General features: G+C 32.9%; 1 protein-coding gene across 6 annotated transcripts; it reads left to right on the plus strand.

Annotated features, from left to right (window-relative positions):
* The first annotated feature begins 11022 nt into the window (after positions 1 to 11022).
* LOC120085922 (Pentatricopeptide repeat (PPR) superfamily protein) lies at positions 11023 to 20291 on the plus strand. 6 transcript variants are annotated; one of them, XR_016524142.1, is made up of 12 exons: positions 11023 to 11372; positions 12016 to 12082; positions 13067 to 13292; positions 13478 to 13580; positions 13703 to 13767; positions 14005 to 14121; positions 14233 to 14331; positions 14543 to 14696; positions 17892 to 18028; positions 18323 to 19068; positions 19792 to 19887; positions 20028 to 20291. XR_016524142.1 is itself a non-coding variant. In XM_039042242.2 (12 exons), exons 1-12 carry the CDS (start codon positions 11339 to 11341, stop codon positions 20139 to 20141), a joined length of 1362 nt encoding a protein of 453 aa, XP_038898170.1. In that variant the 5' UTR covers positions 11023 to 11338; the 3' UTR covers positions 20142 to 20291. The 6 variants fall into 6 exon arrangements, 4 of the variants coding, with proteins under 4 accessions (XP_038898170.1, XP_038898179.1, XP_038898188.1 ...); XR_016524143.1 differs by having other exon boundaries at positions 17913 to 18028; XM_039042242.2 differs by having other exon boundaries at positions 18323 to 18472.
* Positions 20292 to 25157: the final 4866 nt, after the last annotated feature.

Here is a 25157-nt window from a genome sequence, read left to right on the forward strand (position 1 = left end):
TTTGTTTATTGGATATGAGTAAATGCCAGAATTAAATAATAATTATTTTATTCATCAAACAATGTGTATCTTTACAACAACAAGACTCTGGGAGAATTAGGACACCAATCCTAACAACGTTAACATTTCGTGGTCAGGTATTATACAAAATCTTTGTATAAGACACCCTCGCTCACATGCCCCCACATGAATGATCAGGATTAAACCATCTGTAGCAAGTCAAAACATTGCTAACTATTCTACAAAGCGGGCCGCATCTGTAGCGTTACCAGGATAAGGTTTTCCTCCTTTATCCATATACTACAGACCATTTTGGTTATCACTTAAAGACATGATCCACTTGTATGTCTGCACATACATGCTTAAGTTACATAATGACAACCAGAGATTTTAGTTTATTGGTTTGTGGTAAAGCAAATAAAACATCCAATGTTCATAGACAATAAGTGAAGAAAATATCATATATTATACATAACAAGCGTTTGTTAAAAATTATGTTTACAAACTACAGGACATGAGAGTTTAGGGAATCATCCTCAACAGCTATCAGTGGTAGCTTTCAGTTTGATAAACATTAATACAATTTCGAAATATTAGCTTTTAATTTGCTATCAGTTATCAATACTTATCATTGATACACTTTCATCAGCTAGAATCAATCTTGAAATATTAACAGTTAAGACTATCAGTGGCTATCAATAATAGACTTTTGTAAGTGGTTATCAACATTGAAAGAAAACCAACAACTTTGAAAGATTGAGCTATACTAGTGATGGAAAACTATTAGTGGCTACCGCTGATAGACTTTCATAAATGACTATCAATTTTGAAAGATTAACATAGTGACTATCACTAATAATCTTCTATTGTGGCTATCACTGATAGCAGCTATCAGTCGTTATCACTGATATACTTTCATCAATTAAAATCAACCTTGAAATATTAACTCTTAAGGCTAGCAATGATAGACTTCTATAACTAGTCATAAACTGTGAAAGAAACTCGATATATAGATTTCACCTAACTTCTATCACCGATATCACTAACATCACTCATATCATGGTTGTCAATGATGGCTTCTTTCACTGATCACATCACTGATAAGATGCTATCAAGGATTTCACTTATATCATGCTATCAATGTTTTTATTGATATCATGCTATCAGTGATAGCTCTCTATCACCAATAATATGCTATTAGTGGTAGCTTCTATCGCCAATAACGTGTTATTAGTGGTAGCTTCTATCATTGATAATGTGTTATCAGTTTTAGCTTTTATCATCGATAATATGCTATCAATGGTAGCTTCTATCAATGATCTACTAACCATCTTATTATCCCTTTCCATGTCCTATCCAAACACTCGTATGGTCCCTTTTCTTTTTGATACCTCTCAAGTGAACTTCTGCAAAAAATGAACAGTCACACCAAACCCTTCTTCTTTGTTTAATTTTGTAAACAAATACTACGATACATAAATACACAAATATTTCAATTTGTACTCTTCAGTTTGAGCCATCTATGCCATTTTTTCAAGTTTATTTCTGATAGACATCATACTCATAAAGTTCTATAAAAAGAAAAAAGAAAAAAAAAAAACTATTGCCTTGTTTGATATCGTTCGCATTTCTCATTTTTTGAGAAATAAACTTGTTTAATAATTATTCTCGTTTTTTATTTCAAAATTTTAAGAAATGTTTCTAAAAATGGTGCAAATTAATGGACTAAAAAATGGTTTCTTTCAAATATGTTTTCATTTACTATTTATATTTAATGTTTCGTTATAATAATCAAACTTAATGATTGGTTTGTTGGTGTTAAGTCTCTTATGAATTGGGTACTACAACCTCATAATTCTTATAAAATGAGAGAGAAGAAGCAAAAATTGGATAAAGGAAAGAAAATTAAAAAAAGAGAGAGAGAAAAAGAAAAATCGGAGAAATAAAAGAAAATTTAAAAAAGAATAAGCAAAAACGGGAGAAATGAAAGATTTTTTTTTAAAAAAAGTAAAAACCGGAGAAATGAAAGAATTTTTTCTAAAAAAGGGAAGAAGCAAAAATTGGAGAAAGAAAAAAATAAAAAATAAAAGAAAGTGAAGAATCAAAAATTGGAAGAAATAAAAAAAAAAAAAAGTAAAGAAGCAAAAATCAAAGAAAATAAAAAAATAAAAAAATAAAAAGAAAGGGAAGAAGAAAGTGTACAACAAGATAAGACGAGAGGTCGAGGGACAATTGCAACTTTAATTAAAAAAATTAAAAATTGGGCGGGTGTCCCTAGGTTTTGCTTTTTTGCAAACATGTGAAAAAACTTCAGCTTGAAAATTTGATTGCTATCTGATTTCTATGTGATTGTTATGTGATTTCTATATGATTTCTATGTAATTGCTATGTGATTGTCACACCTGCAATTACAAAAAAAATGAAGTCATGACTTTGGTTTCTTAAAATGTATTTGTCATACAATGCAATTTTCCAAAATTCAAAAGTTGACTAGTCAATATTTCCATATTTGCAAATATTTTAAAGATGTGATATATATTTAGGTTTTTCCCCTTATTTTACTATCTATTACAAATATCCATATATATATATATATATTCCTTTTCCCCTCTTAAAATTTAAATATCTTATCAAAATTCCAAATTCCAAATATTTTGAAATTACATCTCAACTCCTTTTGCAAACAAAATTTAAATCAATTATCATATAAAATTAATGTAAATCAATTATCTTCTCCAAGTTATAAACAACTTCTAAATCTCCCAAATTTAATTCAATTTCACAAATTGAATTAAATCCAAACTCTTCTTAAATTAAATTATCCTTGGACAATAATTCAATTTAACCTTAAAATTCAAAATAATCCCCATATATTTTAAAATAATTAAATTTAAATTATCTAAAAATTTGGGATATCACAAACCATCATAAACGAGTGAGATTAGAGGCACTAAAATAACATATTTCAGATACACTAAGATAACACATTTTAGGTATTATCACCTATTTTATTGTTTTTGCAAATTTAGCTTAGAGAAATCAAGTTTGATTCCTTGTCGTTCGACCTAGTCTACTATTAAATACTACAAGTTGGTAGCCTAGATTGGTAAAATATAAATTTCATTTGATTGAAGGTTTCTAATAGCACTTACATCATAGCTCAAACTTGCTAAATCAAGCTAAGTTGCTTTTAGATTTTTTTAGTACAATTGGGGTTAAAGGGATTCAAACCATAGACTTTGTGGTTTCTAGTACACTCATATGTCAAGTAAGCTATGTTTGATTTGGCAAGTTGTTTCTAAATTAGAGAGTAAAGTCACCCCTTCATTTGCTACACTAAAAAGAAAGTTATTAAATTTAGGGAGGGGATACATTCACCATTGAAGTTTGGTTCGCATGAGCTTGGAAAAGAAATAAAATTCAATAAAATGGAATAATAATGGTAGATTGACATAGACACTTCACATTAAGGGGGCATTTGGGCCCCCTATTTAGAGTTGGGCGGATGGGCTATAATAGCCCACCCAACGTTTGGGGCTCCAACTAAAATAGTTGGAACCCAAATCTCACTTAACGCTCGATTATTTTGCTTCGTTTCCTTACTCTCCCTCGTTTTCCTTACTCCGTTTAGTGCTCGATTATTTTGCTCCATTTTCTTCCATCTCTTCTCCTTAAGGTTTTGCTATTTTTCACGATTAGCGTCATTCTTGGTGGATTTTGGAGCTTCCTCCGTTCCTACCGATCAACTGTCATTATGGTTCTCTTTGGTCGGATTTGAAGAAATCTTTCGCAGATCTACACTACGGTATATTTGGTAGTCTCGATATGTGTTTTTCTCTAGATCAGTAACCCATCCTCTTTCATCTTGTCGTTTCAAATGCCACTCCTATTCCTCCTTCATCTTGCCGCTTCTTTGGTTCTCTTTGTTCCAAACGAGGGTTTCCCCTTGGCGCTTCTTTTGATTCTCTAGTTTTTTGTATTGTCCCTCCTATCTATCTGAGTCCGAATCGGAGCTCAAATCTTGCTTGGTAGGAGATGAAGATCCTCATTTGAAGCATGATAAGGGATGGAGGATGGTGTTCAGATCTTGGTAGGGTTACTAGATCCAATGGTAAGTCTTCTTTCTCTTCACTAGCCGATGATGAGCCACTTTATATATATATATATTTTTTTTTTGACAAATGTAAGCTTATTTTACTCCACGCTAAATTTCAATGTTGTATTTTTGGTCTTTGATTATCGGTCTCTGATGATCAATGTATTTGTTCTATTCAATAACTGTTTTTGTCTGATTATAAGTCTCTATGCTTGATTTCAGTGTTCTGTTATGTTTTGTCTTTGATTATTGGTCTTTGATTATTTTCCCCCTATTTTGATGATTTTTTTTTTTTTTTTTGCATTGCTACTGTTCTTGATATTTGATTATTGGTCTTTGATTATTGTTCTTTGATTATTTTGCTCCTATTTCGATGACTTTTTTTGCATTGCTATTGTTCTTGGTATTTGATTATTGATCTTTGAGTATCGGTCTTTGATTATTTTGCCCCTATTTCGATGACTCTTTTTGCATTGCTACTGTTCTTGGTCTTTGATTATTTTACTACTATTTCAATGACTCTTTTTACATTGCTTCTGTACTTGGTCTTTGATTATTTTGCTACTATTTCAATGACTCTTTTTGCATTGCTTCTGTTTTGGTCTTTGATTATCGATCCTTGATTATTTTGCCCCTATTTCAATGACTCTTTTTGCATTGCTACTATTCTTGGTCTTTGATTATTGATATCTGATTATCGGTCTTTGATTATTTTGCTACTATTTCAATGACTCTTTTTTAATTGCTTCTATTCTTGGTCTTTGATTATTGGTTTTGATTATCGGTTTTTGATTATTTTGCTACTATTTCAATGACTATTTTTGCATTGACTCTAATGATCAATGTATCTTATTCACCATGATACATCATATTATCTGAAATTCAGAACGACTTAAGAAAGAATTTCGTTGCTCTGAGGCTAGCTTACTGTCTAAACATAATACTAGGATAGTTTGTTTGTTGGCTTCCTTGTTGTTGTTTTTTTTTCCCAATCTCATTGCAACTATGTCATAACTCTTGTTTGGTTCCTAAGTTGTTCTTGTTTGATTTACTCTAGTTTGATTGCAAGTAGTGGTTTGCAAGATGTGATTGACAGTAGTGAAATTGATGTGTTTGGTTCCCAATCTCAATGGTATACTATTCACTTTATTTCACTAGATGGGGTTTCCAAAGTGTACTTATTACCATAGGTACACCTAAACTTGACCTACCCATGAATGAGATCTAAACTTTGACCTACCCATGAATGAGACCTACTTAATTCCAAGGTGTACTTTATTTCTCTTCTCTATAAATGAGACCTCTTTTCCTTACAACTATGAGGACAATCCCATCTTCTCACGCCATTGTTGGTAAGTTTCTTCCCCCTCCCTCTCTTTTGTATTGCTTATCACATCTCCTATTAAGTCACTTTCATTTTTTTTTCTTTATATTATTGCTAAAGCATCTGTTTATTGATTGTCATAGTGTTCAACTTATTAGAGAACAAGCGAAGCTTCACATTTCCTCCTTCTATTGTATGCAAGGTGGTACTTTTTTTTGTCTCAATTTTCTTTTCTTTTGTGTCCTTCTTGTTTATCTCTATAGTTGGTAGATTTAAAATATTTTCTTTCATGTATTATAGGTCGGGTGAAATCTAATTCGTCAAATTTAATCTTGTATATTTGAAGTGTTTGTTGATACGAAACTTTCACTTTTCATTTAAATTCTTTATCCTGTATATTTATAAACTTAAAATAATTTAGTTATATATTAATTATGCTTTTGCAGTTGGTTTTCTTTCAGTTATATATTAATCTTTTCTTTCCGTTGTTTGTTGATTTTCTTCCTAAATACTTGTTAGGTTTCTCCTATTTTTCTTTTTATTGATTTATTTTTTATTTAAAACTCAAGATTTGATCATGAGCCTAAACTAAAACCTACTAAAATCAAGACTATTTTATCAATTAGAATTTTAATTTATGTGTTCATATTCAAAAGTGAAATTATTCGACAACATTGCGTGAAATTTTGAATATGGTTATTGTTGTTGATTAAAATAAATAATAAGTTGAACATATTTGATAGAAATGCAAACAAAATTTTATAACTTCATTTGGTAGGGTTGAATATATTTGATAAAAATGCAAATAAAATTGTTTATTGACAAATTATTAGTAAAGTAATAGCTACGAATAACTGTCTTTAAGGATTAAGGTGAACAAACTTAAAAATCCGTAGATAACGACTTAAACTTATTTGTTAAAGAAGTATAAAAGAGAGAAAAGAAAAAAAATATGCATTTTTACTTCAAACTTTCAATTTCATCCAATTGCACTCTAAATTTAGATAAAAGTTTCAATCTTAAAGTTAAACATTAAAAAGTACTGATAGCTACTATTACTACTATTACTAAGCTATATTATACAAGTTTGCATGCATTTAAAATTTCATGATAATTATATTCTTGTTTAGATTAAAAGTACATTAGTTTGGAATTAAAATTAAATTCTAATTTGAAAAACCACTCATTAATAAACGTGGAGCCAATTTTCGTAATCTATGGTATAATGGACCCCCAAGAAGTAGTAACCATATTAACGGTGTTCACAACTACCCAACATCAATTTACTGCTAATACTATAGCTGTTAATCAACGACCATAGGAGGATAGAATACCTATCACATCACATTAGACATCATATTAGGCAATTAGTATACTTTTGATAATCCATGAGTCTGATTTAAGTTGTCATGAAAGCACATGAATGGATAGAAGATGTTTTGCCATTTTATGTACTTTACTAAGGACAACTGGTAGATTAGTGGGAACATAAGTTATAGATGTTGAGGAAATGGTCGCCATGTTCCTATATATCTTAGCCCATGATATTAAGAATAGAGTAGTTCGTAGACAGTTCGTTAGGTTGGATGAAACAATTTCTAGGCATTTCAACTCCGTTCTCAATGCCGTTTTACGACTACATGAAGTATTATTGAAAAAACATTTGTCAATCACAACCTCCTGTACAGATTTGAGATGGAGATGATTTGAGGTATAGTGAAACTAAACAAATGTTGATGCATTGTCTGTGTCTAGTTTAGATAACTTATGTATATGAATATTTCATACGTTGTATTCACACAAGATTGTCTAGATGCGTTAGATGGTACATACATAAAGGTCAACGTGAGTGCCATTGATCGACTAAGGTATAGGACGAGGAAGGGTAAAATCGCCATAAATGTTCTTGGTGTTTGTGACACGAATGACAATTTCGTATTTGTCTTACCTAGGTGGGAAGGTTTTGCAACTGATTCTCGTATGCTTAGAGATGCAATATCACGACCTAACAGATTGAAGGTTCCAAAGGGTCACAACTTACACGCACAACTTCTTGTTGTACATCGTAGCACTCAACGATTATGATTTCATACAATTGGACATTGTATAGGGTATTATTATTTATGTGATGCTGGGTACCCAAATGTGGAGGGCTTCTTGGCACCGTACTGAGGAAAACGATATCATCTTTCAGAATGACGTGGAGGAGGGAATGCACCAACAACTGCAAGAGAATTTTTTAACATGAAACACTCTTCTTCGAGGAATGTCACCGAGAAGGCATTCGGGCTGTTGAAAAGGAGATGGACAATACTCCACAGAAAATCATACTACCCTATACAAGTCCAAACTCAGATGATCACGACGTGTTGCTTTTTTCATAATCTTATTAATAAGGAGATAAATACTGCCGAAATGCTCGAGGATCTAGACGAGGTGGACATACATTCTGCTACCATTGGTGGAGACGAGATCAATTATATTGAGAGTTCAAAGAATGGACACAATGAAGAGATGAACTGGCACATAATATGTTTTCTGACTGGGAGTTATGTAACAATTAGTAGCTTCATGCTTAGTTTGTAGCTTTAACAATATATTTTTTTTTAATTTCATTTATACGATTTTGGAAATAAATTTCCAAATTTCTTAATATAATTAGATTTACCATCTTATCCATTGTAAATAACACATCACATGACAATTTCTTTCTTTACTACTTAAATTGTACTACAGTGTACATGTTGCAGGATGACAAGTTATTCTAGAGCTCCAAAGCACACTTTGACGAGGGAGGAAGAGTCGAAGCTGGTGGAATGTTTGGTGACTTTGGTTGAATCTGGTGGATGGAGATCAGATAACGGGACCTTTCGCCCTGGGTACTTGGCATAGTTACAACATATGATGACTGATAAGATACCTGACTGTAGAATACAAGGGACCCTCACCATAGATTGTATGGTAAGAAGCCTTAAAAGAACGTACCAAGCTATAGAAAAAATGTGAGGACCGACATGCAGCGGGTTTGGTTGGAATGAAGAATTCCAATGTGTCACTGTGGAGAAAGAGACGTTTGATGGTTGGGTGAAGGTAAAATTTCATAAACATTTTTTTCATTCATCGTCTGACCAACCATACTCTCCATGTAAAGCCATCCTGTAGCAAAAGGGCTCATGAAAAAGTCATTCCCATATTTTGATGACTTAGTCTACACCTTTGGCAAGGACCTGGCAACTGGAGAAGAGGCAGAGACATCTGGTGACATAGCCTCAAATGTGCTAGGCCGTATGCATAAAGGTGCTTCTACTGGCGATTCATAGGAACATGACCTGTCACAAGATGGGTTTGATGGAATCCTAACTTCACTTCATTTCGAAGGAGGCAATTCATCAAGGGGTAGTAAGAGAAAGCGTTATGAATATTAGTCTAAGTTAATTGAAGTTTTTAAGAATGCAATGGACTTTGCAAATGACCAATTGAAGTCCATTGCTGAATGCCTAAAGGAGCAGCGTACAACAGAGGTTGAGCTACGTGCCAAGGTTGTGAATGAACTTAACGATATTCCAAAACTGCAAACCCGACAGAAGATGAAGCCTATGAATATCATATTTCACAATGTGCATAATACGGAGAGTTTTTTGTCTGTTCCAACAGATACGAAATTGAAGTATTGCGAGCTTCTTCTTCTAGACAATGCCTGACCAACTATTTTCATCACCCGCTTTTTCATGTTTAATTTGGACATATCTAAATTATGGTTTGTACTTTATAATATTTTTTATGTTTCACTCCGTACTATTTCATGGACATGAATGTGATTTGGTTTTCTTTTTTTGTAGTTTGTGAAATTTCTCTATCTTTCATACATTAATGTGTTGGGCAATGATTAATATCCTTTGAAGAGAATGAAATTGTATTTGCTGCATGCTGACGAAGTTTGATACGTCAAACAAGGTTAAAATTGGTGGAATGAGGACAATGCAACGTTCAACACATTTTATACAAATTAGTGGAACAAACAATTTTATTTAGGTTCGTGAAAATATGATATTTCATTTAAAATTTTCCTTTTTATATACGGAAAAGTAGAATCAATTGTGATATATACTAAGATAACATGCATTTTATTAACATACTGTTATAACTGGCTATTATAATAATTTGCACCCCAAACATAGATTATTGTAACTCAGACTATAATAACCTGCACAACAAACACAGACTATTATACCACAGACTATAATAACCTGCACACCAAACACAGACTACTATACAACAGACTATAATAACCTGCACTCCAAACAGACTATTATAATACAGACTAAAATAATCTGCATCCCAAATACAAACTAAAATAATCTGCACTCCAAATATAGACTAAAATAATCTGCACTCTGAACACAGACTATTCTAACCTACAGACTATAATAAACACAGACTATTATAACTCACTCAACACCCCAAACGCCACCTAAAAGTTTTCAATTATGATTCATTTAAAAAAAAATTGTTTCTATTAAAAAACTCTTAAATAATAAAGATTTACATTTTCGTGAATTGATAGTTTAAAATTACTCGTTAAACATTAGTTCCAGCATAGTATTATTTTAAATTATTAGTATTTTATAGTCTACTTGGTAATTTGACATTATTGATAATAACACGATATAATAAACTAAATAAACTTGTAATAAAAACACTCTTAGAAATAATTACCCAACACGTGAGAGTCTTTATTTAGTTATTTTTATTTTATAAAAAATACTTAAATGAAAATGACTTTTTAAAAAACATTTTCTTTCTAAGTTAACCTAAAGAGGTCCTTCTTTTCAACTTTAAATATTTTATCATCTGATATACACACATATATTTGACAGAGAATTTGTATTCTATTTTTGAAAATTGTTTTTTGGATTATGTGATCTAAATCGTATAAATTTTGAAAACAATATTTTGATATTTTTAGTGTATCCAAATTTTGAATTTTAAAATTTAAAATACAATATTATATTAAATAAAGACAAAAAATATTTAGAAATATAGTATTTCATGTTACAAACTCAATTCAAATTTTAAAATTAAAATATATATTATAAATTACAAAATATTAGAAAACAATAGTTATACAAATTTTTGTAATATAAAATAAAATCATATATTAATTAATTAATCATAATAATTTATAATCAACCTAATATTTAGTTGGTAACTATAACTATTTTTATAGTTTATAAATATTACATTTGAAATAATGGTTTAAATTAAAATTTAATTTATGAATCTAAATACATGCATAAAAATATAAGTACAACTTTATTTTCATTCCATCATTTTCAAATGAAAAATTATTTCAAATGGTAAAACGGTTAAAAATATTTACAAGATATAATAAAATCTATCATCGTCTATCCTTGATAGTTTTAAAACTTGACTATATTTTGTAAATATTTTTTTTTTATTTTTCTATATTTGAAAAACCGTTTTTTAAATTCTCTAAAAAAAAAAAAAAAAAAAAGCCACACATATCTATTGAGCTACTTTTCCTTCAAAGTTCCCACACATTCACATTTCACATAAATCTCCTTTGTCTTGGGCCTTGGCATGGCATGACCTTGTGTACGAGGTTGAAAATAGAAATAGAAATATGTGGTGTCTGTCTTATGTCCAGTACTTCACAATTACAATATCCTCGTTCAAAAATTTTTGCAGTCTCAACATTTTTGTAGGCATATATAAACAGAATTGATTGACCCATTTGTTATTTTCTACATTTATTAAACTGAGATTTCTGACCACGTTGGGACTTGAGACATTTTCCCTTTTAGCTGACGTTTCAATCTTTATGGCCAAATCGTACTGCGACCTATTCGTAGAAGCCGATACCCATCACAGCTGAGTTCGATTTTGATCTCCTTCTCATGGAAATTGCTGTTGCTTCTACACTTACCTTTGGTAATTGCTATCATTCATTCGCCTCTTTTTATGTATTGAATTCTTTCTTTTTGCATTTGGGATCATCGATTGTGACGAATTGTGAATTTGGGAAATCCCCATTTCGTTTTCCTAGATGAATTGATTGTCTGGACACTTCTTTTGTTAAGGGAGGGTCATCGATCATCGAATTTCAAGTTGTTTCTGAATACCCACTTATGAATCGAGTGATGGGTTAATTTTGTTTGAAGTGGGTTTTCGTCTGTTTGGATCGAGAATGATGAACAACTGATGAACTTGTGTAATCTGGTTTTTCCATTTTGATGAACAACTCAGGGTTTAGGTTTTCTGAACTTTAGAAGCTCTTGCTTCTCTACCTGGGGATTTCCATTCTGTCAACCATCACCAACATTGGGGCATTGCATTTTATCAAAGAAAATATAAAGTCATGGAATAGGAAGAAATTAATGTGAATTATCTCTATTTCACGACAATTTATTCATTTTGACCTGGTTTCAATTTCAAGGTCTTGTCGTCCGTGAGTTGTTTTTTCTTTTGACATTGCCTCGTGATTGGGGCATTTTAATAAAATCCTTCATTTTGTAGCCATTTAGTTTGAGTTTTGTTCCTCACCTCCGCTCCCCACTTTTTTAATGTCATACAGAGGGGGCTTGTTGCTCGACATCATATGCATTCACAAGCAGTTGGAATAGATCTTCTTTTGATGTTCGGTGAGTTTATGATGTTGGTGGGTTATGATCTATTGTAGCTCATTCTCAATCTGTTTGTATTCAGGCACGGATGCAATTCCTTTCATTGTTTCCGTGCTATTTGTCTTATACTTGCAACGAAACCTTTTGGTTGCCTGGAAGATAAGAATGATAGATAATAACGTCATTAGGATACTCAAAAACTTATATACACATTGTTCATTCTTCTGTGTTTGGTCAACTATCCAGGCTGTTCACATTACATAATAACCATCCTTAAAAATTGAAATTATACCGTCATACTAGTTTTTATGGTCCTCTATGCTCATCACATGGAAACTACAAATATTGACTGAGAATGGCACTTCATTTGTTTTGGTTTAGAGGCGAACATAATTTCAAGAGTCCAAATTTAAAGAGCGAACTTATATAATTGAGTTGAAGAGGGATGTTTTATTTTCCTGCGTCAATTTCAATTCTATTTAGTTTCTAAGAGACTGTAAATTGTACTCTGAGATGAGCATCAAATTTAACAATATCCTGAAGTTCTAACCATTCTCTAGCAAAGAGTTCTTGACGATACAAGGGGAAACTCTTAAGATGATTAGTGGCTAACATCTTTAAGAGGAAAAATCCATTTCTGATGATTCCAACCTATTTTATGTTTATCTTTGGGAAAAAATCAATTTATTTTCCTAAAATTTGGGTTATATCACTTAAAACTTTTAACTAATAATTGTATCAATTAAAACTCCAAATTTTAAAAAGTGATCAATTTAGATCGTGTGTAAAATTCTATTTTAAAATGTTGATGTATGGTTTTCTCATGTGTTTAAGACTTTTTTGAATGTTGAGGTTAACGTAATACTAGAGAAAATTCTATAATGAAATGACTAGTTGCAGCTTTTCATGAAAATGATTTTGTCTTTTGACATTATGACTTTAACTTTTCATTTCGAGATTATGAATTGAATATTTGTTACTTGTTTCTGTGGTTATATTTAGTGGCAGAAATAAAAGATTTGGATCAACAGAATTCCATTGGTTGTCTAAGGGACGTGACCTTTGCTTGTCAAAAGTTTCAGTGGCTGCTGATTACCCAGATTCAGTTCCAGATTCATCAAGTTTTTTAACTAACAAAGGTTATCATCCTCTTGAAGATCTAAAAGTTTGCAAAAGAGCACGGAACACTGAACTCACTGCTGCAGAAGTAGCAAGGACCGCTGTGGAGGTTTGGATTGATGCACTATGTGTTTTCTCTTGATTGTTTTTAAGTTTTTGCATAAAATAGAAGTGATCTGACATGTTAATAAAAATTATTGTATAATGTGGTGATAACATTAAGGTAGAATCGAGTGTGGTTTCACCTCATGACCCTGTCTTCTTTTTCTTTTCCTTTTCCTTTTCTTCTATTAGGTCAATAGCAATGCTTTGTTGTTATTTCCCGGAACTGTGCACAGTGAACCACATGAACAAGTATCGTGGAATGAGTTTCAATATGTTATTGACGATTATGGAGGTTTTTATTTCTTTTTCACTATATTATTGATTTTTTCTTGTTAATGATTTTCATTTCTATGGATAAGCTTATACTGTAGCTTAGTGACTGAATCAAACTTGGTAATATTTTGTTCTGTTCAGATTTGTATTTTGAGATTTTTGATAGTGTGAACATGTTAGAAGATCGTGGAGCACACAATCCTGTGGTAAGGATTTACATGTTTTAGATTTATCATTGAAATGTATTAATAAATAAAGGTTTAAGTTAAATGTTTCAGATCTACATGTTACATTATCATGCATTGCTTTTCCATACCTCCTATATATATTTTTTTCTTTCATTTATTTCTAAATCTCCTAAAGTTTCTCCACTCTTTTTCTCTTACTCCAATATGGAATATGATAGAGAGATTATGGTATTTATATGACCTCTTCACCCGCAGAATGCTTTGATTGGAATGGACATGCAAATGTATGAGAGTAGGAGGACAGTTGGAGATTATAGTGCGGCAGATAGTGGCTATGGTGATGTTGTTCCTTTTGATTACGATTATATTGAGGTAAGTATCTAGTTGTCTGGTTTCGGTTCAGAGTTCTCTGATTTTCCTTTTCTTGTTTATTTTTGTTCTTATTATGGAGTTAATGCACCCGCATTTCTATTGGTCTTATAGGTAGTGGAAACTGATTTAGCTGATATTCCAGTTGACTGGGGAGCTCCAGATGATTCTAGCTTGGTTCATCCTGTATACTTTGCCAAGTGCTTGAATAAGGTGATTGCCACCAATACCTTGTTTCCGTTGTAGCATGGCCTGTACATTATACACCGTTGTAAATATCTTAGTTGTTAGTCTATTTTACCTTTATTATTAACTTAAATCTCTTCTTAACATCACATCCTGCTCCTTGCAAATAGAGGTATAACACTTTCGTTAGAACTAGTGAAGTTCAATCAACTCTTTATTAAATGTTTGTTACCTGTAGGTTATCAATATGGAATATGACAGAAAGATGATGCATCCTTCAAATGGGGTTTCCATTTTGGGATGTCTCAGACCTGCATATGCTGATGAAGAATCTTATGTAAGAAGATTATTTTTCTTTGAAGAAAGTGAAGGCTACAACACAGAATGGAAAGGTAACTTCCTCATTATGATGAAAAAGTGGAACTAGAATAATAAATCGTATCCTAACCATTCAGTTGAATGGTTGAAGTAATTACTTGTATGAACTGTTCAGAAAGCACTTAGCCAATCTCACGATCTTTATTTGTCTGACGTGAATACATTTCTCATTGGTATGATTGAAAAAATGTTCTACAACTCCTTCCACCATATCCAAGGGAAAAGTTCCAAAATTAACTGTTTTTATTATCTATTTTCTTCCTCTTATTTCTCGGATCTGCTAAACTTATTTTCTAGGCTAACTATATCCGTGAGTTGCTGATGTTTATACCAGTTTTGGCTCCCACTGTTTTAAAAGTTCAATTTTGCCCCATATGTTTTATCTTTTGAAATTGATTCCAACATAATAACACAAATAAAATCAAATAATAATAATGATGTGTCATTTTAAAAAGTTTATTTTACATGATGCCCTGTTTTCTTTTTTCTTTTTTCTTTTTAATATTAAATATCCGGCCTACTTTTATCCAATTTAAAAATCCATTAGATTCTACCCAAATTAAAACTAACATGTTATGATATTATCTCGCGATACTTTTTTCTTTTTAGATAAGAAACAATTTCATTGATGGAATGAAATAGCCAAGGATATATGAAAAGGACCCATTCAAAGGGAATAATACAAAAGATGTTTCTGATGTCTCATAAGTACAAAAAAATCTTCATCCAGCCTTCATCATATCTCACCATCCTCATCATCTCTCCTCTTAGGTCTATATGTTTTTTTTCCTTCCTCTGCTTTTCTGTAACTATCTTGGCATGATAACACCAAAAAAAAAAAAAAAAAAAAAAAAAATGGCATGATAAATAATTTCATCATATCTCACCATCCTCATCATCTCTCCTCTTAGGTCTATATGTTTTTGTTCCGTTTTGGGTTGTATTTGATTGTATTTGTTTTTTCTGAACTTGTCCAGCTTTGGTTGTTTTTGCTTTATCTTGCTTTTCTGTCTCATTGTAATTTTGAGCATTAGTCTCTTTTCATTAATGAAAAGCATTGTTTCCATTTAAAAAAATAATAATAACTTCATCAATAATTGCAATCCCGAACTTCTTGTGGCATTGCACTCATTTTAACAAAACAGTCATGTTGTGAAGAACCAAAACAGAAAATCAACGATCGTATGCACAACCGAAAAAATTCTTCTGCTGTTATTTTCACTGACACATCAAGTCACAAGAACACGTTTTTCTTTTAATGATTGTGATATGAAGATGATAGGGGGAGCTGATGAGATATAGTATGGGCCGGTGAATATTTCTTCTTAGTTGGGTGATATATAGAGATGTATAAAGTGTATTATGATATAATTACTTACTGTGTGAAGTGTGATTTTAATTTGGATATGGTTGGTTGGGTTTTCAAATTGGATATAGGTGAGGTTAATATTTAATACTAAAAGAAATGCTAACTATATCCAAACATTCTAATTTTTCTTCAGGATATTGTTAAACTTGATGTTCATGTCAGTAGATTACATTTCCTTTGACTTTGAAGGATGCTCATTCGTTCATTTGATCTAACAATTCGTATCCTAAAGTTAGGTTTCCTAGGTTTGTTGACATTAAAATTAGTTGGCTTTCTTTGTTCTTCCACATATTATTCCTAGTTAGGATGTCATCATCAGCCTACACAATGCAGTAGGAAATTTAGCATGAGTAGAACTTTTTACAAATAAAGTAGGTCCAGAGTAGGACCAGAGTGGCATTATATGCAACCTTTACTTTTAACAACACTGGAAAAATTTTTCAAACTTGGCTCTAGTAAGTAGTAATCGTTTCAGAAGGGGATTTCTTTAATTTTCGATTATTTCTTTATTCTAGAAGTTTCTAAATCAGGGGGAGTGTCCATATGGACCTCTTCTTTATGATCCCCATTTAAGATCGGTTTTTTTCTTTTTTAAAAATATAATTGATAGAGGACCCAATCATTATTGACAGCCAGCAGGAAAATGTTTTGAGTTTAACAAGTGCAAAGGTAGTAATTTACACTGAATGATTGGGTGCATCTTTTAGCTTTCAACCTAGCTTCAAATCATTTTATTCTACCATTTGAATTTTATTTACCGATGAAGATCGTAGTTTCCCAGATGCCTTTTCTTGTCCAAGGCTTAACTCTAAAAAATGACAGCATCTCTCCATTTAGGGTCCTTAAATGCCGTGTGAATATGTTAGGTACTTAAACACCTTGGAGAACTACACCCCAAAAGCTAGCTATTGAGGTGAGAGAGACAAACCACTTAAGTACCACATTGGTCATTCCATTCTAACTGATGTGAGACAAAGGTAGCCCACTCCCTTGCTTCTTTACAATACTTCATCCCCGAAAAGCTAATGTCCTCGACGGCTAGACTGACAGTACTTCACTCGAAAACACCCGATCAGAACCCTCCGCTGGTGCTTCTCTTTGGAACGTCGACTATCGGCTTTGATACCATTGTTGAATACTTAAGTACCTTAGAGAACCACACCTTAAAAGCCAACTATTAAGGTGAGAGAGCTAACCCACTTAAGTACCACATTGGTCATCCCATTCTAACCAATGTGGGACAAAGGTAGCCCATACTACCTTGGGTCCTAACAGAATACCGTGGAGAGTTTCAATGTTATGATAGTAAAAGTAAAGGCTCTTGACCTTTAAGTTGTTTTGTTTAGGCTCGTTGCCTTTTCAAATGATGTTCTCTTGTTTCTCCCAAAAAAAAAAAAAAAAAAAAAGGAAAAAAAAAGAAAGAAGAAGTAGAAGAAGAAGAAAAGAAAAAATTAAAAAAGTAAAGGTCCTCAAGTTAGAAGATATTAATAGGATGTATAGTTATGTATTGGATGACTAGTGCAAGATTTCATCTTACCTCTTTTTGTTTATATCTAAGAATATATATCAAGTTAACAGAAGGAATACCACAATCATTAGTTCTAGATGTAGGTTCAATTCATGATCCTCGTTTTACAATAACATACCCAAAATCTCTTGTGGTTTTGGATCAGGGTTTGATTTATGAAAAGTACTAGAAGGTTCCACATTTGCATGGTTTTTATTTTCCTTTTGGTATAAACAGAAGAGTCACTGATTCGTTACTTGTGTTTAGGTATATATATTTCCACGTTCTAGCTTCTAAGCACAATAGGGTTATTGTTGATGGACTTCTTCCTAGTCATCTCATCTTTAACCACAGGTTTAGAAGGCGAAACCTTGAGCTTGGAGTCCAAAATTGATAGAAGCAGCCAAAGATCCACTCTCTACAGGTTGGAGATAATGAGAATTGAGCTCTTCTCTGTATATGGAGTTCAGGTGTGTACATGATTTCCCTTTTTCCGACAGTGATGGCTGTTGTAATTTGGTCTCGTATATGAGTATTTATATGATCTGCAGTAGGGTCAATAAGATAGAATGACAAGAATGAATGTAATGGCTATTTATCATATCAGATAGTGGAATATTAAGGAGAAATTTAATAAAGAAAGAATTACAAAATGGAAGGTAGACACAAATAGATTTAGCTTGAAGCAAAAGGAGAACAAAAATAATTCAGGAAGTTCTGGCATTGGCAACTTAGACATGCTATTTTTGGATGGGTTTTTTCAGTCCGAAGTTAGTTTGCAAGATTTTCAAGGTGCTGAACCTGATATTCTTCTGCACTCTACTGCGGAAATTATAGAGCGTTTTAGTGAGAAGGGCATTAGGTGCAATATTGCTCTTAAAGCTCTTTGCAAAAAGAGGGGTCTTCATGTTGAGGTAATCCTTTTTATTATGTTTGTTATAATGTTTTGCAACAAAATTTTTTCTTCTAATTTCATCGATAGTACGTCAATTCATTCACTAGTATATAAGTTTGGTCCATCTTAGACTTTTTAAAATAATTTTTCTGAAGGAATCCCCTAGCAGGTCTCTTGGTTTTATTGCATCTCCTCTCCTCCCTTCATGCCATCAATACAAAATAAAAGAAGGAAAAGTAAAATGCATGTTGTAAGTTGTAACATTATATTCTATCGTGGTTAAAATTTAATGTGTATACATTGAAAGCCGCTCCTATTAAGTAAATCTTCTTTGGCTGGTTCTAATCATGACTCTGGATTTTAACATCAATGTTGATTCAAGAAACATGGAACTTTTGTCCATTTATATTTTGAATGGACTATGAAATAATTTTGGTCATACCTTGTTTGAGGTGATTTGGTTGGTCCATTGCCTTTCTTGGAGATCTCTTCTTGTTGATTGCCTCAGTTTTTCTTGGCCCCCATACAAAGGGGAGAAAGAAATACTTTGAACAACTTCATCAGGGCTTTCCTTCGGTCTAACAGGAACAAAAAGGAACAACCATATTTTTAAGGGTAAAAAGAGATGTTTAATAGATTTTTTTGATTCTTTAGTCTTACAACATGCATATGTCTAATGGAACAAAAAGGAACAACCATATGTCAAATAGCGCACACACTTCGACTAGTCTAATGGGACAACTCTTTGACCTTACCAAGAGAACTCATAGGATATAAAATTTCAAGTAGGTGAACATTATAGTTTGAACTTATTTCTTCTAGCATCCTTACTCTTTCATTGGTCTGATCGATTATGACTACCAGACCAACCTATGGTGGTCACATTATCTTTGATACTATAAACTCACTCAGTTATTTTGGGTAGGGGGTGGGGTAGGGTGTGGGGGATAAGAATTGACAATCACTTCATTTAAAAAAAACTAGCTTACAACTTGAAGGGCGACAGGAAAAAAGGTGTCCCCCCTTCACAACCCAGAAGGACAAGACGACCTTCCCATTTAAGTTGATACACAAAAGTTCAAATTTGTGTTCATTGGCCAACTTTGAGTATTCAGATCTTGCTATTTACTGCCCTCTCACTTATTCTTTAATGATATAGTTTAGCCATTTTACCTGTTCTAGTAAACATGAGATGTTGTTTACTTCAGTGTCAGTATAGGCCTATGTGACCTTGATGCATCTGGTTGAAGATTCTTTAGACTGACTAGAAGTTAGTTGCCTTATTAGAGTTACTAATAACTTCTGCGTATATGACAGTGTGTGGTATATATTTTTCAGGATGCTATTTTGATCGGAGTCGATAGTCTTGGCATGGATGTGAGAGTATGTTTTGGGACAGAAGTACAGACTTTTCGATTTCCCTTTAAAATCAGGGTGAGCCACCTACACCTCACCGTTTATAAAATTATTTCTAGTTTGTATAAAGTTTTACTTACGGCACCTTTCTTGAGGGGCGAACATTTTACCTTTTAGCTACTTGAGTATATTATCCGTTTTCTATGTTGTCGTTGTAGGCAACATCTGAAGTTGCAGCTGAGAAGCAGATTCAACAACTCTTGTTCCCACGATCTCGACGTAAAAAATTACGAAGCCATGGGGATGGATTGAGAGATACTGTCAGTTTTTAGAACAGGCTGTGCGTTATTTTGACATTTGGTGGTTCTTAGAACTAAATTTCACAGCTAAGGCGACTTATTACTCAAATCTGTCATTAGCATTAGTCTTAGTTTGAGAATTGTACAGTTCAAGTTGATAATTCACCCTCTGTTTTTTTATCAGATTCCTTTGTCTGCACTTATTATTAATTTCTTTGGTACCCTCTCGACTTCCACATCTGAATTCCCTTGGTGTCACTACAAGGTTTTTGTCCTATGCCGGTGCAAGAATGCACAGAGACTATGTCGATGCGTTTCTGCATGGGCCGGCAGAAAACGGTCAGCATCCCACACAATATCCGTCGACAATTTTGGTTGTATGACACAATATCCGTCGACGATTTTGGTTTTGTCGGAAGAAAAAAGGTCAGATAGCCTGAATTTCTTCTTGTATATTCTCCCTACATCTGCTCTTCTTGGAGATTCATTCTCATTGATATTACTTGATTAGTTTAAGGCTGCTAAAAGTAGTTGAAAAAAAGAACAAAAGCAAGCAAGGCCTTACATAAACGATTTTCCGAGATGAAAATGAAATGTTCACTTTGTATGGTGATTTACTACGAGGACACGTCCTTTTGCTGAATCTGTTAGACAGACAGCTATTTTGACACAACTGTTAGTAATATTTTTTGGGAAGCTATCTAGTACCTTATTGTAATGGTTAGAACAATTTGTTTTTAAGGATCTACATTCCCATTGGAGAAAGTACTCGGTCTTTTGTTAGGAATGTTGTTGACATCTTCAAAACCTTCGCCCATGGCCACTGACCTCTATTTTCTTCACCTTCTTTGCCGTGGAATCATTTCACAAGTAGTGTATATCCATAGGACAAACCTACAAGATAGCATTTGACATCCAATACCATATACGTAGGGTGAAGATAGCGTTTTTTAAAGCTTGAGGTACACGAAAATGCAATAGCCCTCCGAGCCTTAAGCGCAAGGTGAAAAAAAAATGTAGGCTTTTATCAATGAGGCATAAAATTTTAATATATGAAGAAATATAGTAGGTTGAATAATAAGATTAACAGACGTTCTGGAAAATAGAGGTCTTATTTGAGATGGTAAGAACATTTACACATTTCTTGGAAATTAGAAAAGAGAGTAGAAAATCAGATTTGCTACTAAGGGGCTGTTTGGGGCGTTGAGATGATATAGGATGTGGGGAGTTCTGATGTATGATATACGATATACGGAAGAAAAATGACGGTGAGATATAAAATACTTTTCGAAAATGGGTCCACAAACAATTAAAATGGGTGAAATAGGATAATGGGTCTCCAAACATTAAGATGATATAGGATGTGGGGATATACTATCTCATGTTGGGCCCCCAAACAGTCCCTAAGGTTTAAGTAAGGTACAAAGGTCACTCCTCCGACTCAAGTGTGCCTAGGTGCATGCGTTAATATGATTTTTCGTTCAAAGACAATAAAGCCCTCAACCATTGCTACAATCACTGATTGCTCTTCAACCTTTGTAGAGACCAAAACTGCAATTAGAGATCTTTATACGTTAGTTATTATGACTAGAGGGAGTTTTTCAGCTTAGTATTCATCATACTTTGCATCATTGGCAATATACTTTTGTTTCTAAAGGGGCTGACAAGCTCTTCTTCCTTGAAGGGAGTTTTATTTTTATTTACTTAAAAATTAAATTAAAAGCAAATTAAGGAAAATTATTTCAAATGGTAAAACAGTTGAAAATATTTACTAAGATATAACAAAATTTTAGAACTATTAATGATAGATATTGATAGACATTGATAGACTTCTATCGGTGTCTATCAATGTCACTGATAGACATTAATAGCAACATCTATAATTGATAGTTCTAAAATGTTACTATATTTTGTAAATATTTTGGTTCATTTTTCTATATTTAAAGACAGCTTGCAAATTAATTTAATCGTATCTAAATAATAAATAATAAATCTAATTAAATAACTAATACTATTAAATATCATATATTTAAATACATATACATTTGAATCATATTCAAATGCATATCTCTCTCATAATCTATAGTTTTTGTATGAATTCAATTCATTTTATATTACTCTCATATTATATGTTTAATTTTGAATCTCATTCAAAATTAACTCTATATTATAATGTATCTCTATACATTATATTAATACAATTGATATACATTCATTAGTTTAATTTGAACAATTCAAATTCTTTCAAAACAAACTGATCCTTGTTTTACTCTTAATGAGCTAGTAGAGGATGACGGAACACGAGACATACACAGCGGAATGAGGATCTAATTACACTCTAATTGCTTCTAATTAAAAGGAAATTAGCATGCAAAAGAAAAAAAAAATAAATTAAAAGGGATAGTGTACAACCTTTGTAGCTCCCGAAAAAAGCTTTTTCTCGCTGAACCTCGACCCGAACTCGAAGGAATGAAAAGAGAATAAAGGGAGGTTCAAGGTTCATGTGAGAAAAAAGGAATTTTTGGTGAGAATTTGGAAACATATCGAAAAATCAGCTTGCTAAAAGAGAAAAAGAAGAATAATTTTTTCTTATAAAACAATTACATGCATCTAATACATGTAAAAACTCACCAAAAACCAACACCTCACAAAGCACTAAACCAAAGTGCGCTATGTGTCATTCTATAATGTTTACACATAGTCCACTTAAGTTAGTGGGATTATCCAACAAAAATGTTAGGATAATTCTACTAACTCTAGTCAAGGGCAAAATGATCTTTTTCCATTTGGTCAAAGTCAAACGTTGACTTTCCTTAGCGAAAAAGTCAACCCTTTGACTTTTTACAGTTTTGACCCTCTTGACTAATTTTGACCTCCCGAACATGAATCCGCATTCATATTTACAAAATTCAAATCACATTTGAATATAGAGCACCATAAAAAATCGATAGCGATATCACATATACTTATCGATTTTAATCCCTTTTCCTAATTCAAACAATTCAAATTAATCCAACATACTGTTTTAAGTTTAATCCATATGAGCTAGCAGGGGGACCTAATGAACCTACAGATTATGGGCTCCAACAATCCGAGATTAACCGGTAAAACTCTTTAACCTAATTAATCAACATTTGTTAACTAACGGGTCATTCCACTAAAGTTCTGTAGTTGCACTCCCCTCACTGTAGATATATTTCTGTCCATCTGATATAACCATAACCAGTAAGTCAATCTTTCACAGGTTGATCGTGGTCTTGGCTGCGTCAAAATATCGTTTTACCCCCAAGAAAACTTCTTGTTCCTTCAGTCCCACTGAACCTCTAAAAAACAATTGATTTGTGGTCCAACCAACAAGTCGAGTCCCTCTCAGCCTAGTGAGAGGGTGGGGCTCCTTATTCTAATTCCGAAGTCAGCACTTAAGGGAACAACCTATCTACTACCACTAGAGACGGTAGGAGTGAAGTCCGTCTTGCACCCTATGTTCCCAGCTATTTACCTGGTCTTACCCTTGAAATAGGAGGCTTATTGAGCCAGCGTTGTTAAGCTGCTCTCACCCATGCAGATCTAAGGATAATCCCGAATAAACAGGAGTTCATAGTTAGCTCAGGATTGAGATCGAGTTACCTAGGTCATCAAATTTGAATTAGTCAGTTTTATACAGTAAATGGTGTTATAAAGCAAAAGTGACTAAGTCGTGGTCTAGTCTTATACAAACTCATTGCATAGGATGCCTCTACTCACATATCTCTATATGAACGATTCAGGATCATATCGTTTGTACTAACTACAAAGTAGGCCACATCCATAGTGTCTTGAGAACAAGACACCCAACCTTATCCCTATACTATAGACCATTTTAGGGTATATACTCGAACTTGATCCATGTTTTATGTCATCACATAAAGTTCAAGTCTACATTAAATAGCCTCAGGACCTTAGTTTATTGGATTCAAGATTACAATTTCAATAACAATTTTATCGACAAACAAAACAGAATTTGTTTATCAATTTACAAACTACAAGTTTCAGAACACAAAATCCAACAAACTCCCACTTGGACTAAAACTCCTAGTGGATTATCACAATGTTGAATTTAAGTGAGAAACATATAAGTACAATAAACATATGAATACAATAAACTAGGGCATACACCCAAAAGTTCTCACACTTATCCTAGTTTACAAACTTTGTAGAACTAGACTCTGTAGGTGACCTTCAAACACTTTAGCCGTGAGGGCCTTTGTAAAAGGATCAACAATGTTTTGCTCAGAAGATATTTGGGTCACTACAACGTCTCCACGATGTACAATCTCTTGGATAAGATGGTATTTGCGCTTAATATGCTTGCCGTGCTTATGGCTTCTTGGTTCTCTTGAATTTGCAACTGCACCACTATTATCACAATTTCCAAATCTATCAAGAATTTCCTCAAACATACTGCCTCCTTTGCTGCTTCACATGCAGCTATGTATTCAACTTCCATTGTGGAGTCTGCAATACAGTTTTGCTTCACACTTTTCCACATTACTGCTCCTCTATTCAGAATGAATATGATCCTGATGTAGATTTTCTTGCATCTTTATCGGTTTGAAAATAAGAGTCATTGTATCCAGTAAGGATCAAATCCTTAGTACCATACACGAGTATGTAGTTCCTTATTCTCCTAAGAAACTTGAGGATATTTTTAACGGCAGTCCAATGATCATATCCAGGATTGGACTAATACCTACTGACTATCCCTACTAGCATATGTTAGGTCTAGTACATAACATTGTATACATCAGGTTCCCTACTGCAGAAACATAGGGAATGCATCTCATATCCTCAACCTCTTGAGGTGTCTTAGGACATTGATCCTTTGACAAATGAATTCCATATATGTAAGGTAACAAACCTCTTTTGGAATTCTGCATCTTATACCTAGACAACATTTTGTCTATATAAGTTGCTTGAGACATGGCTAGTGTTCTGTTCTTGCGGTTCCAAATAATCTGAATCATGAGAACATACTGCGTATTTCCTAAATCTTTCATTTGGAACTGCGTT

The sequence above is a fragment of the Benincasa hispida genome, chromosome 1 (assembly GCF_027475165.1).
Source record: "Benincasa hispida cultivar pf3 chromosome 1, pf3_genome.v1.1, whole genome shotgun sequence".
Taxonomy (NCBI): Eukaryota; Viridiplantae; Streptophyta; class Magnoliopsida; order Cucurbitales; family Cucurbitaceae; genus Benincasa; species Benincasa hispida.

What these genes read in the sequence shown, in the direction of transcription:
- LOC120085922 (XM_039042242.2), top strand. Translation starts at nt 11,339, where the DNA reads ATGGAAATTGCTGTTGCTTCTACACTTACCTTTG. An exon ending in TCTCTGTATATGGAGTTCAG is followed by an intron (nt 18,029 to 18,322) that starts GTGTGTACATGA and finishes GGGTTTTTTCAG; the next exon opens with TCCGAAGTTAGTTTGCAAGA. An exon ending in GATTTCCCTTTAAAATCAGG is followed by an intron (nt 19,888 to 20,027) that starts GTGAGCCACCTA and finishes TTGTCGTTGTAG; the next exon opens with GCAACATCTGAAGTTGCAGC.